The sequence below is a fragment of the Periplaneta americana genome, chromosome 11 (genome assembly GCF_040183065.1).
Source record: "Periplaneta americana isolate PAMFEO1 chromosome 11, P.americana_PAMFEO1_priV1, whole genome shotgun sequence".
NCBI classification, from domain to species: domain Eukaryota; kingdom Metazoa; phylum Arthropoda; class Insecta; order Blattodea; family Blattidae; genus Periplaneta; species Periplaneta americana.
Window position 1 is genome coordinate 26926021 of NC_091127.1, and position 13108 is coordinate 26939128.

The 13108-nt window shown below is 34.8% G+C and overlaps 2 protein-coding genes across 7 annotated transcripts in view; one reads left to right on the forward strand and one right to left on the reverse strand.

Annotated features, from left to right (window-relative positions):
* The window catches only part of LOC138708891 (triokinase/FMN cyclase-like), a 98491-nt gene extending 88737 nt beyond the window's left edge, over positions 1–9754 (forward strand). For 5 of the 6 annotated variants that reach the window (XM_069839191.1, XM_069839189.1, XM_069839190.1 and 2 more), the window contains 4 exons: positions 894–1053; positions 4268–4518; positions 5776–5912; positions 9086–9753. In XM_069839191.1, coding sequence (XP_069695292.1) covers positions 894–1053; positions 4268–4518; positions 5776–5912; positions 9086–9194 — 657 coding nt within the window. In that variant the 3' untranslated portion in view covers positions 9195–9753. Of the gene's footprint in view, positions 1–893; positions 1054–4267; positions 4519–5775; positions 5913–9085 lie in introns of all 6 variants that reach the window. The other variant, XM_069839192.1, reaches the window with a different exon arrangement.
* Positions 1–13108, reverse strand: part of mRpL47 (mitochondrial ribosomal protein L47) — a 116035-nt gene that overhangs the window by 100155 nt on the left and 2772 nt on the right. The window lies entirely within an intron of this gene.

A 13108-nucleotide genomic window follows, 5' to 3' on the forward strand; every position in this document is an offset into this window, starting at 1 on the left:
TATTTGCAAAAATTAAGTAAACTCTACAACACCACAAAAGTTACTGCATTTGTAATGCAAGTAACATTAAGGAAGCCGTGAAAAAATCAACAAGATTCCAGATGCCGATGTTATTACTGCAATATGTTATATAAATAATATTGTTAAAATATTAAAATGAAAAATAAATCATTACATAACCTTACCGTTTGTTTTAAGTTCGCATTTATAGACTGGGGGAAAAAAAAGACAGACGTATATCACGGCCTGCTGGAATATAGTAAACACAGAAAACATTTTATAGCAACAATGTTGAAGATAGATATTTTAGTTTTTAAAAGTTGTCATTGAACAGAAACCAAGATGGAGATTTCATTGCAACTAATTAGAAATTCCTCTTTCAGGTATGTAATAAACGATCTTCGCACAAAATAATGTACGATACACGAGCGGTATGTTTGTTTTCATGTTCTCGGAAATTAAAAAAGCTCAACTACGTTTTGCTTTGTCAATCTTTTCCTCGAACATGAAAACATCAACATACCGCTCTTGTAACGCATATTACTATTTCAACAAACAGTCTTTTTTTATACTATGTGCAGAAATTTCTAATAAATCTCATAAAACATCTTCAATTTGTCATGAATATACTCATTTCAACTTTTGAATACTTGTAGCTCCAAAGTAATAAATCTGTTTGATATCTAATGAACAGACTGACCAGAAATCAGAGTAAATAGAGGTTGAGTAAATAGACGGATTTCCAACATACAGATTCATTCCATACAGATATTTCTTCATGGGAATGTTTTCCATATAGAGTCCCATTATTACTTTCATCCAATTACTGTTAAGTATTGCATGAAGATGTAGTTTTTTTTTAAATATTTCCTTGTACTCTTAAAATATTGCAGCTACAAGGACCTGTACTGAGTTCAGAAGGTTGCAAAATACTAGAAAGATGTCTTCGTGCAGCATCAGAAGCTTTGATATCCAATGAGAATCGACTGAATGAACTGGACAGTGCTTGTGGTGATGGTGATACAGGTACAACATTACGCAGAATGGGAGATGGTTAGTATATTTTTAAACAGAAAGTTATTACAATAAATTGTATGATAGCCTTTTCCTGTTTACGAAGTAAATTTACAGTAGGACATTGGTTATCCAAATTGTACCGGTGTCATAGAAGCAGTATGAAACAAAGAAACACTGATGTTGAACACAAAACTGTACATACAGTATATATTTTGTATCACACGTCTTACAAATAACACAGAAAACTGACTAGCCTAGTTTGACAAGTTCAAAATGGTCATTAAAGTAGCCTACAGTTTGGTAAAAGAAGTCCAATTTTTTTTTTTTTTGCTTCAGAGCTGAGACTCGTTTCTTTTTTTGCCACTAAATCTCGAAAATACCGCTAGAAAAACTTATACATGGTGCACGTGTAAATTTGAGTTTGCTGACAGGAACGCTTTTGGTTAACCAATGTTTCGGTTGATCAGTATTCGAATAATTGATGCTCTACTGTATATCAATATTAAGAGGTGAAAACATTCCAGAACTCCACAGAATTTGATAATGGTACAATAACTTAAGATGTAATACTCATTATTTGCTATTTTCCTGTTGGTGAAATTATTGTGTAGGTTATTTCATGAATACTGTGTGTGTTATATGAGGACCAAATGCGGTGTTTTGGAAATTCAGATATCCAGACACGTAGAACCAGGTATCTTCTGTGAGGATGTCAGATGGCTGTATAAAGCCAAAAACCTCGTGCAGTAACGAACTTGTTTCTCCTTACCAGACTTCTGCAACTCGTGAACAGCAGTAAGCCTGTATGGCCGCATTTTTACTAGCTTTGTCACTCTTTAACATATGGCGTAAAATACCCGCTGTCCTGAGACAAACAATGTAATTATTTCTGAGGAGAATGCTGTGAATGGACCCAGACGTCTTCCACTATGTTTTCCAAACCAAGCACTATGTAACAAAGCCAAAGATAAAAAATGGAGCATTTTAATAATAATAAAAAAAACAGAAATTATTCCAGAAATCCCACGAAAACTGCAGCAGCAAAATTCAGACTGCTTACAGAACACGATTATTTGGCCAAACACTTGAATAAAACAGGAATTTACACGAATCCAAATTGTCGTCTATGCAACAAATAAGAAGAAATGACTGAAGATCATCTACAAACCTGTGAAGTTCTACCTGATGTATCCACCACAGAGAAATATTGAAGAGCAAGAGCGCTAATGGCTTCGTTGCCAAAGCCCAGCATTAGATAACAACAACATGTTTTCCAAACCAGATATGTGATGCTACAAAGATGATGTTTCCAAGTTCTTCACTAAGGCCAGTATGATGGTTCTTGGGAAGCTTGCACATTCTGTACTCTCTTTGGAATGTTCTTTGTGTGGCAATGATGGAGTTTGATTCAATAATTTTTCACTAGAAACACATGATGAGGCAATGTGCATGATATCTTCACCGATGAAGACAAGAATAAGCGAAAAGGAGAGAAAATTAAACTTACAGACAAAGAAGGTGGCATCATCACTCAGGACATCTTACAAAACTTAACTTAATTTACAAAACGAAATCCCACAGTTTCCAGTCGTTTAAACAAAACCCCCGTCCAAAGTAGTGCAATGTGCAAAAAGTTGTGCTATTTTAAAACTCACTAATTTTATATTACTAATGGCTGCGGGGCATGACTGTCTTGTCTCTCATTTACATAGAATTGGAATTCTGGACAGCCCTCTTTGCAATACGCAAGAAGATATGTATAGTTCTCATTTTCAACACTGCCCTGCACTCTACTCTACAAACATCTATGACTGATATTGAGAAGCACGTGCGAAACTCTTTCTAATATTTTTTCTTTTTTTTATTACTTATCACTGTTATTATTTCAAACCTTTGTCCGTGTACATTTTGTATGTATTGTATGTTTTAAGACAGCGTTTCTCAAACTATGGTCCGCGGACCACCTGTGGTCCTCGAGTTCTGCCCTTGTGGTCCTTCAAGAAAGACAGAAGAAAAAGTAAAATTCAAACTAATTGCATATCACACTATAGCTGAAAATCTCAGAGTTTCTTACCTTACCCGTCTACCCACTTCCCACTCTAATCTCAGCAACAATAGAGGGATTTAAAGCACTATAATGTGGCGTTTCTCGCCATCTTTTCCCTCCATATCTGGTGCCGAAACTATAATCCAGCCAGGGTCCACCTGAATTCATAACAGAGGACCAAAGTACCGAACCTATTCATGTATTGATGACTTTCTTAATAGTTTTGCCAACACCCAGTCTGCACATTGAAATGGGCACGTACTGTATGTCGTACACCAATAAAATAGAACATGCCAAATTGCATCTTTACTTTTGAAAATCGGGCATGTTTCTACATTATTTTTTATTTGTTTTTCCAGATGACTATATAAGAAATTTTAGACTCTGTCTATTTAAAAATCCAACAGGTTTACTTTTTACACTTGCGTGTTTCGTCTCTAAGTGCCATTTCAATTTCGCTGGTTTCATACACTCGTTTGAAAGCTCTTCGTAACAAACAACGAACCCAGGTTTTGGTTCACTCTCATTGCCACACCAAGTAAATCCAAGTTCCAAATAACTCTTCTTATATTTACGAAAGTATTTTTTGTTTGAATAGCTACTACTAGGACTAGATATTTTTTAATGACACTATAATTAATATATTTCTTCACACACAGCTTCTGAACTATTAGTATTGCCTAAGTGAAGCGTAGGCATATCACCATGTTCCTTTCTTTTCAAAGATACAGATCGAAGCCATTATTTATAATGGGCACTATTTAACAGACACAGACAACTACTAGCGTGTACCACATAAGAAGGATTTCAAACAAGTAACTGCTAACAGGAAAACGATGAATCAACAATGCACAGAATTTGTTATAAGTTGCTTGTGATTGGCTACAAAAAGTATAATTAGAAAAGTATTGTAATTAATTAATTAATTCTATTTTAAAATATAAGTATACTGGTATTAAAATATGATACAAAAATGATAAATTTGCTTTCGAAGGAACAAGAGTAAGGTGGTCCTCAAAACTGTTATGATTTTAAAAAGTGGTCCTCACTTCAAAAAAGTTTAAGAAACATTGTTTTAAGACAATGGCCACTGGTCAAGTTCTAAGCTGCACTAGATATAAAAAGAATATTAATCACTCTCCTGTACATAATTTAATGTATAATTGTAAAAAAAAACATTGTTTTAATTATGTATGTTTTCAGGAATAATTAATCATTTAAGCAAGCTAGCAGTAACACATCCTAGCACCTTAATGAAACAACTAAGTTCTGTAGCTGAGAAAACAATGGGTGGTACATCAGGCGCCCTTTATAGCCTATTGCTGACTATGGCAGGAATGGCATTAGAGTCAGAGAGTACTGGAGTGACTGTGAAGTCGTGGACACAAGCCTGGAGAGCTAGTATTAATGGCACATTGCGCTACAGTCAGGCTAAACCTGGCGACAGGTCTATGGTAAGTGTCTTTTTTAAAAATGTGCTAAGATTATATGTATATGGTTACCATGCTTGCAACTGAATCCAAAGTTCACATGCTAAAACTAGGGAGAGAGTCGTAAAAAATCTTAGCATAGCTTCTTTCAGCAGGAAAATGAAGCCGACAGTGCATGTCATAGATATTTGGCATGTAAAAGAATTTTATTCACTTTGATTATGTAATGTGGACTTTACATCACTAGTAAAAATGTTGTAAACACATTCATTACGCAACTAGTTACGTAATGATACCATTGAATAATTATGAACTTGGCTTCCTTTCGCATGCAGCTTTCTCACTAGAGTATGCCAGCATTACCTTCTCCGACACACTTTCTACATTTTTCTTGGGACACCAATATTCAAAATTTTCATATTCCACTTCATATCTTACGCGGGATTTCGATGGTACTAAACATTCAATTGCAGAATTTGTAGCATTTTCAATAACTGAATTCTCGTTTGAACTCTCTTTAACAATGTTTATTTCTCCTAGTACTGTTGTTCTTCTATTATAAACAAAAGCCTATCATGTTCAAAACTAATAAAAAAACGAATTGCCTCCCATAGGAAGAAACTAATAATAATACAATTGCCTCTCCACAAAAGACATGTTCAAAACTAATAAAAATAATACGATTACTTTTATTAAAAAATTAATTTTTTATCAATGTGAATAAAACATTGTACGATATACTTATTTCGGAATATGTATGATAAGAACTTTCTTGTGTTAAATATTCTCGACTTCCCAGTCTTGTATTGTAATATGAAACATTATGATACTCATATCATACGTAAATAACTATTGTTTCTGAATGAGAGCTCTGGCAAAATTATCGCCCATTTCCTTGTGTATGTTCTAATATTATTTCATAGACAGACCCCTCTGTAGGCTTTGTAATGTTGCTCGAATCTCTGATTCTTTAATCATGAAAATACATAAAAAGACTGGTTCCTAGCATCATTGCAAAAGTTCTGAAGGCTTGTACCGTACCTATCGTTAGAAATTTAGAAGGATGATGTAATTGGTTTAACGATGTTATGATATAGATATTTTATAACACATTAACGTTATTCTATGAGATATTTTAATATCCGACTATATCAAATAAAGACTTCATTTCCTATAAAGTTATCCAATAAATGTATATGCACACAAGATTAGATCATAAAAATTCTGATTGTAAATTGGTAACACCATTTTTTAAAAACATGTAACTTTTTTTTCCTTCAGTTTGATGCTCTATTGCCAGCTTGTGATGCATTCGAAAGCCATAAACCTATAACATGGGCACAGGGAATTAAAGCCTTAGAATCTGCTGTCAAGGCAGCACAAGAAGGATGCGAGAAAACACGCGATATGAAACCCAGGTAAGAAGGGAATTTCCATACTTAAAGACTCTAATAATCTGGAAAGCGGATTAAAGGTAGATGCTCATATGGCTCCATATGGCGCATTCGGATTTTTATTCTTTGCATTATTTTAAATGGAGCATTGCCCACATGGCCGTATCGCCTCTGTCCGCATGACCGGATTCCGATCAGAATTCTTGCCAGAGAATTCACAAGAATTCTAAACGGATTTTCGTACGGTCCAAGATCGTAATATAGAATGTCATGGCAAATATATCGATTGCAAGGCCTCCAATAGCGATAATATTGAATGTACAATGAAATGGATGATGCAAAGGTTATTTTATTAACTTCAGGAGTATGAAGAACTTTATAATTTATGAAATTAGAATTAAAGCAATGTAATATGGAGAAAGAACATATGGGATGAGATTGGGAAAATACTAAATTAACCAGGAATGTCCTTTATAGTTTATTTAAGTTACAGAGTTATTCATTTTATTTCCAGGTTTAGTTCAGAATACTACAATGAAATAATGCGTTCTAGCTGTAAATTACAACACTATTTGATGATTCATTTGGAAATGCGAACAATGAGCGATACTATAATAAAAATCTGAATGCAACAGACGAATTTTTTCCAGAGTGTGCCTACCTTCAAAGTCAAGATGACGATGATATGGCAACATAAAAATGATTGAATGAAAGGAAAAACCAAACTACTTTTCAGAAAACCTTCACAGGTGTGTTTTTATCAAAATGTCATAGTAGTTCTGAAATATTGGAAACTAAGCATAAAATGTTGGTGTTATCAGCAAATGGCTAGATAAATTTGTTCCTTTCCCCCTCCCATGTCTATCCCTCCTTGCAGCAATTCCCATCCTATCCGTGTTCATCAAAACAGTCATTACCATTTTCCAGTTGAAAAAGTGATATTGCTATAACTACTGAAGCTTTCCTGGCGACGTGATAATTCTAAATTTTCTCGGGCTTCCAGCCAGGTCGTAAGTTGGTGATCCACCGACGTTTCGAGGATGTTCATCTTCCTCATCTTCAGGGTTAAATGATATCTGAGGGTACCCAGTCTCCTTAATTTATAGTGCCAGAGGGAGGAGTCAGCCGAGGAGTTGTACGCCGATTGGCTGTTATTAGTGCGGACTGTGGTGAGAATGCGGCTGACGTGTCGTCTTGCTTTGTGCTTTTCGGCTGAATGACCTTGGGTCTCACGGTGGGCTCGGCGGACGAGTTCTCATGTGTCCTCCGCTGGTGACGGCCCGTTGTCTGGGCGGTGAGAAATTTAATAGTAGTTTGGTTTAATTCCTCGCGGCATGGGCACGGCTATTAAATTTCTCACCGCCCGGACGACGGGCCGTCATCAGCGGAGGACACATGAGAACTCGTCTGCCGAGTCCACCGTGAGACCCAAGGTCATTCAGCCGAAAAGCACAAAGCAAGACGACATGTCGGCCACGTTCTCGCCGCGGTCCACACTAATAACAGCCAATCGGCGCACAGCTCCTCGGCTGACTCCTCCCTCTGGCACTATAAATTAAGGAGCTGGGTACCCTCAGATATCATTTAACCCTGAAAATGAGGAAGATGAACATCCTCGAAACGTTGGTGGATCACCAACTTATGACCTGGCTGGAAGCCCGAGAAAATTTCGAATTAAGTGATATTGCTGTTTATTTTAATAAATGCTGAATATATTTCTGGCATACTTATCCATACATTAGCTTCTTGTTCCTGTCTTCTTCACTTCCGTGACTCTGACATGACAAATCTACAATTGATCAATTAATCATCTCAATAACTGACAACCAACTGACTTCGCAATAAACTGCTCAGTCAATTGAACAAGCCAGATGACTTACACGCAAATGTCTAATTCTTAACCAGGGGTTCGTATACCTGCATAATCGGGTAAATTCGTGTTGGGTTTGTTAGCAAGTGGTTTAAGGCGCACAAGATATGTCCAGCCAGCATATCGTGCCTAAGATCGCAGGTTCATGTATCAGCCACTGCAGTCAATTGAGCCTGTGGTAAAGGATGGGGAGGGCCCAAGTAAAACATATGGTGTAATGGTACACATGGAAGCTGACGGGGTTTCAGTTGACTGCAGCTGAATGATTTTGCTCCTTTTTAAGGGGGGGGGGGGAACATTACAAAAAAAAATTTTTATTGTTTTAATCAAGTGCAATGTCCTTAATGTTATATAAAATTAAAGAATATCAACGTATTTTATATATAACATACAATTTATAACATATTATATCACGTCATGACCATAATACTAGCTGGCCACTATATGGGCCGAAATTCTTACACCCAGACCGCCTGATCTGAATCAGACCCAAATCCGACCCGAAACCTGAGATTAGATTATAAAATTATTACCTGAGCCAACCCAAAACCCGAAGACTAGCAAATAAAGTAGAGGTCACAGGGGTCAGGAACAGCTGTGAGAGATATCACTCCAGCAGGAGCACGAGAAAGAGAAATCTCCCAGTCTTCCAGGTAAAACAAATAATAATCAATGCTCTTGTCTATGACAGACTAGAGATGAGACAAATGCCTTTACGAAATACGAAGTCGAACTAAACAATAACTTATGATAACGGTAATCTACTGTTCTGGATGAGTGTCGGGTGGACATGTAATCGTGCATGCATTAAAATCTTCGTATTATTTGTTTAATCAGAATAAGAGTATAATTCGCGGAAAAAAAAAATTATTTGCGTTTCTTTAAGACCCAAGCCTGGCTCGAATCCAATACGCATAAGTGAATTTCAATCCGAATCCAGCACACAGGCTTGACCTGAGCTTGTGCAGATCTCTAACAGCTGATCAGTTAATCAAATTAACAAATGACTACCGGCACTTAATTGACTTACCAATAAAATGGTTAATCAACCGAATAATAGATCAATTAATCAAATGAAGAACATACTGATTAACCAACTGACTCTCTGATAACTGATTGATTTATTTTGTTTATAATTATACGATTTTTGATCAAAATATCAATATTTTTAATTCATTTATGATCAGCTAAAGCTCATGTTGAAGCTTCGGTTTCAGTTTCAATAATTATTGATATAATTATAATTTCAGCTGACCAACAGAAGACTACAACACAATCCAATTAACGAGTAAGCATCAAGTTTAATATAATTTGAACTCTGTTTCAGAGTTGGAAGAGCATGCTATGTGGATACTTCATACATCACTGATGTTGATGCTGGGGCTTATGGCGTAACAGTCTGGCTGAAGGCGGTGTTTAATGAACTTAAAAAATAAAATTAACAAACATAGCCTAAATCTTATTTTGAATCTGTATCAAATGAAGACTGACTACTTGAAGGCATTGAAAATAAAAATTCCGAAGATACGGAGACCATCCTAACAACAATAACCATTGGAAACTTGGCAACACATACATACAGAAGACATCGTGCTATTAGCTAAGAGGCTGAATATTTGTAGCAAATAAGAAGGTCCTCATAATTTAAGTAAACAACATAACTGACAATAATACAAAATTGGTAATTTATTTACAATTGCGTTACCAAAGAAAGGTACGTACTTCATTTTAGTCGAATCAAACATACCACAAACAAAAGACAAATCGAGTGGTGACGCTAATTTCGCACTGAAATAAGAATGGAAAGTGGTGGTCAGTGGAGAGGCAGGATCACATGCTTTGCATGTGAGTTTTTTGGTAGGTACACAGATAGCGAGTTTTCTTAAGGTTAAATATTAGTGAGAAATTAGGTTTGCTTAGTTGAGGCTTTTGGTATGGTTTGCATATACGCATTTTGGTTGGTAGGCGGGTATGGATAGATATAATAATAATAATAATAATAATAATAATAATAATAATAATAATAATAATAATAATAATAATAATAATAATAATAATGATTTATTTTAGCTGGCAGAGTTAAGGCCGTAAGGCCTTCTCTTCCACTCAACCAGCAAAAAGTGTATATACATATGCATGAACTTACAAAGAATCCAACAATTTGATTTAGATGAGAGTTACATGTATACAAAAGTTATTTACAAATTAAACAACAAAATACTATGAACTATTAATTAAACACTGAAATAAACTGTGTAGCAGAATTAAACTAAAATACATAGAATGTTAATATATTTCAAATAATATTAGATAATAGAAAGAGATTATTACGAGACAATTAAAATACAGCACAATCAGGATGATGTCTAAAGAAAAAAGTAACAATGTAGTCAGTGATAGTTTAAATCAGTATGATTGGAGTGAAATGCTAATAAGGTTATCTTTTAAGCTGTTCTTAAAGGTGTTTATTGTCTTGCAGCCCCTAATACTTTGTGACAAAGAATTCCATTGACGCGAGGTGGATATTGTAAAAGATGATGAATAACAAGATGTTCTATGAAGAGGTATACTTAGCGTGCCACAGATAAGTGATCTGGTATTTACGTCGTGGTTAGAGTATAGATAAGAGAAACGAGACGAAAGGTAATTTGGTGTTGAAGTGTGCAGAATTCGAAAGAGTAAAGACAAAGAGTGTAAAGTTCTACGTTCTTTAAGTCGGAGCCACGAGAGACTTTCGAAGGACGGTGATATGTGATCATACCGTCGGATGTTGCACACGTATCTGACGCACATATTCTGAGCTCGCTGTAACTTGACTGACAATTCAGAACTTAGGTCACTTAACAAAACGTCACAATAATCGAAGTGCGGCGTTACTAGGGTTTAGTGCGGCGTTACTAGATATTCACCTTCCTTTGGTAATGCAACTGTAAAGAATTACTACAAAATTATTCAATATAGCCTAAGCACATTTTAAGATCATATTGACACCTTATAATAATGGACATTTTCTTTTACGCATAAAATACTACCGTATCACTTTATTATAAATAAGAGAATTTAACTAATTTAGTGGAAAAAGAGTGAAAGTGTTGAATCCACGATGGTAACATTTGTCATATTTATTATAAATAATGTAATAGCTCCATATCGTTGTATATTGTTACAAGGTGCTATCGCATGACATTGGAATTATGTAGAGAAACCAATGAGTACAGTGTACTCATATACCATATAGTACCGGTACAATATTATTAGTGTTGGTCTAAGACAGTGGTTGCCAAACAGCACGAAATCGTGATGTAATAGAAATGCAACCCGCACACCACTATCGCAGGGAGAGGGGTGGAGTAGGTATCTCCTCAGGTAATGCAGTGAATAACAGTGCAGAGACGGACTGTGACCAAGAAACGAAAGCAATATAACATTCTTCTACTTATTAACTATATACACACTTTTTTCCATGTTAATTTCTTATCCTCCTAATAATTATTTTTGGTAATTTCATAGAAGACGGGCACTTGGTTGAATATAGTAAGTATTACCAACTTCTTTATTTCAGAGTTAAATGTTAGTGATCTTTTAGTGACTTTTACATGTTAGTTCTAGGTTTTTGTACTAGGTGTCGCCGTAATTTTCTTTTAATTTTATTGGTTATAGTTGTCATTTGTTCTAGAATTTTCGTTAATTTTGAATGGATAATGATGTTATCAGTTGTTCTTGGTTGTTTGACGTGAGTGGTGTTATGTTGTGTCTGATGGCTAAAGCTATTGAAAGTTTCTCATTTTCTGATTTTTGTGATTTTCTTTCGATTTGATTGGTTATAGTTATCATTTATTCTAGAATTTTCATTAATTTTTCATGGATAATGACGTTGTCCTGTTGTTCTCTGTTGTTTGACGTGAGTGGTGTTACATTGTAGATTTGTCTGCATTTGTCGAATGGGCATCATCATGCTTACGAAAAGCCACTTTTCAGTGCCAATAATTTATTTTATGTGCACAAGGTTGGAATTTTGAAGTAAGAGGGAAAGGAAGGAAACCGTGTTATGAAATTTATCTATTAAATTTTGTGTCGATTTTGGTTTAGTTCTTTCGCTGGTGAAGAAGGATTGTGTTGAATGTTGAGAAGAAAACTGTTTTTCTGTGATTTAAAGGAATTATTTACTGAATTTCCTGTAGAAGTTAAGATGTAATAAGTGTTCGAAGAGAATTTCATTTAGTGTAAACACGTGGTATATTTATGCAAAGTTGACTGTACGACAAAGTGTTGGTTTAGTTCTTTGTTGCCTGCATGGTTTAAGTTTAGAATGCCTTAAAGCCGGTGTCATTTATACTGGAAGTGAAGAGGTTGTCGTTGAAGATGTCGATGAGAATTGAATTTTATTTGATAAGATGATAAATTATTATGTTTTGTTTTATGTTTTAGTGATTTGTGGGGGTAAAGTGCGGACGAAAACTGCCAGATGAGTACTACCAACTATGAAGTTCGAATCCCACCAAACACCATAAAAATCAAAGATGAAAAATTAAACATATTTTCATTTTTTGAAGGGCTTGTTCTTCTTTAAAAATATGAATATATGTTTGATTTTCCATCTTTGATTTTGTGATGTCTGGTGACATTTGAACTTCATAGTTGGCAGAACGTTTTGGTAGTTTTCGTCAGCCATGTTGGATTTTGCCCGTCTTCTAGGAAATTACCTTATTTTTCTATTAAATTGGTAAAATAACATAAATTAATTTTCTTATTTAACACAGAAAGAGCGTGTACTTTACATCAGCAGTAATTTGAAATTATAAAAACATACCAGGCTGGTCACGAAGTTATAAATTACACTACATACTTCAGAAAAATGTTGAAGTATTTTACTCCGATTAAGACATAGAAGCCGATATTTTTTATTGTTTATTTATTAATGAAATATTCAAATTACACTCGTACATAGAAAAAAACGTGGAAGTATTTTACACCGATTAAAACATAGAAGCCAATACTTTTTATTGTTTATTTATTAATGAAATATACAAATTACTCTACATACGTCGAAAAAAACGTCGAAGTATATTTTACCCCGATTAAGACATAGAAGCCGTTACTTTTTATTGTTCGATTATTATTCAAGTTACAGGTAAGGGCGTGGTAATCTTCATAACAAGAAAAATAATGACAACGTACATTGTTCTTTTATACTAACTTCATTTAAAATTTTACAACAAATTAAGTATCTCATATTTTTGCCATCTGCACAAAATAAATACTTTTCCTTCCATGCTCCTTAAAATTAAGTTTTTACTTACTATCTGTTTTCGAAAAGACATCGAAACATATTATCCTACACACTTGTAAC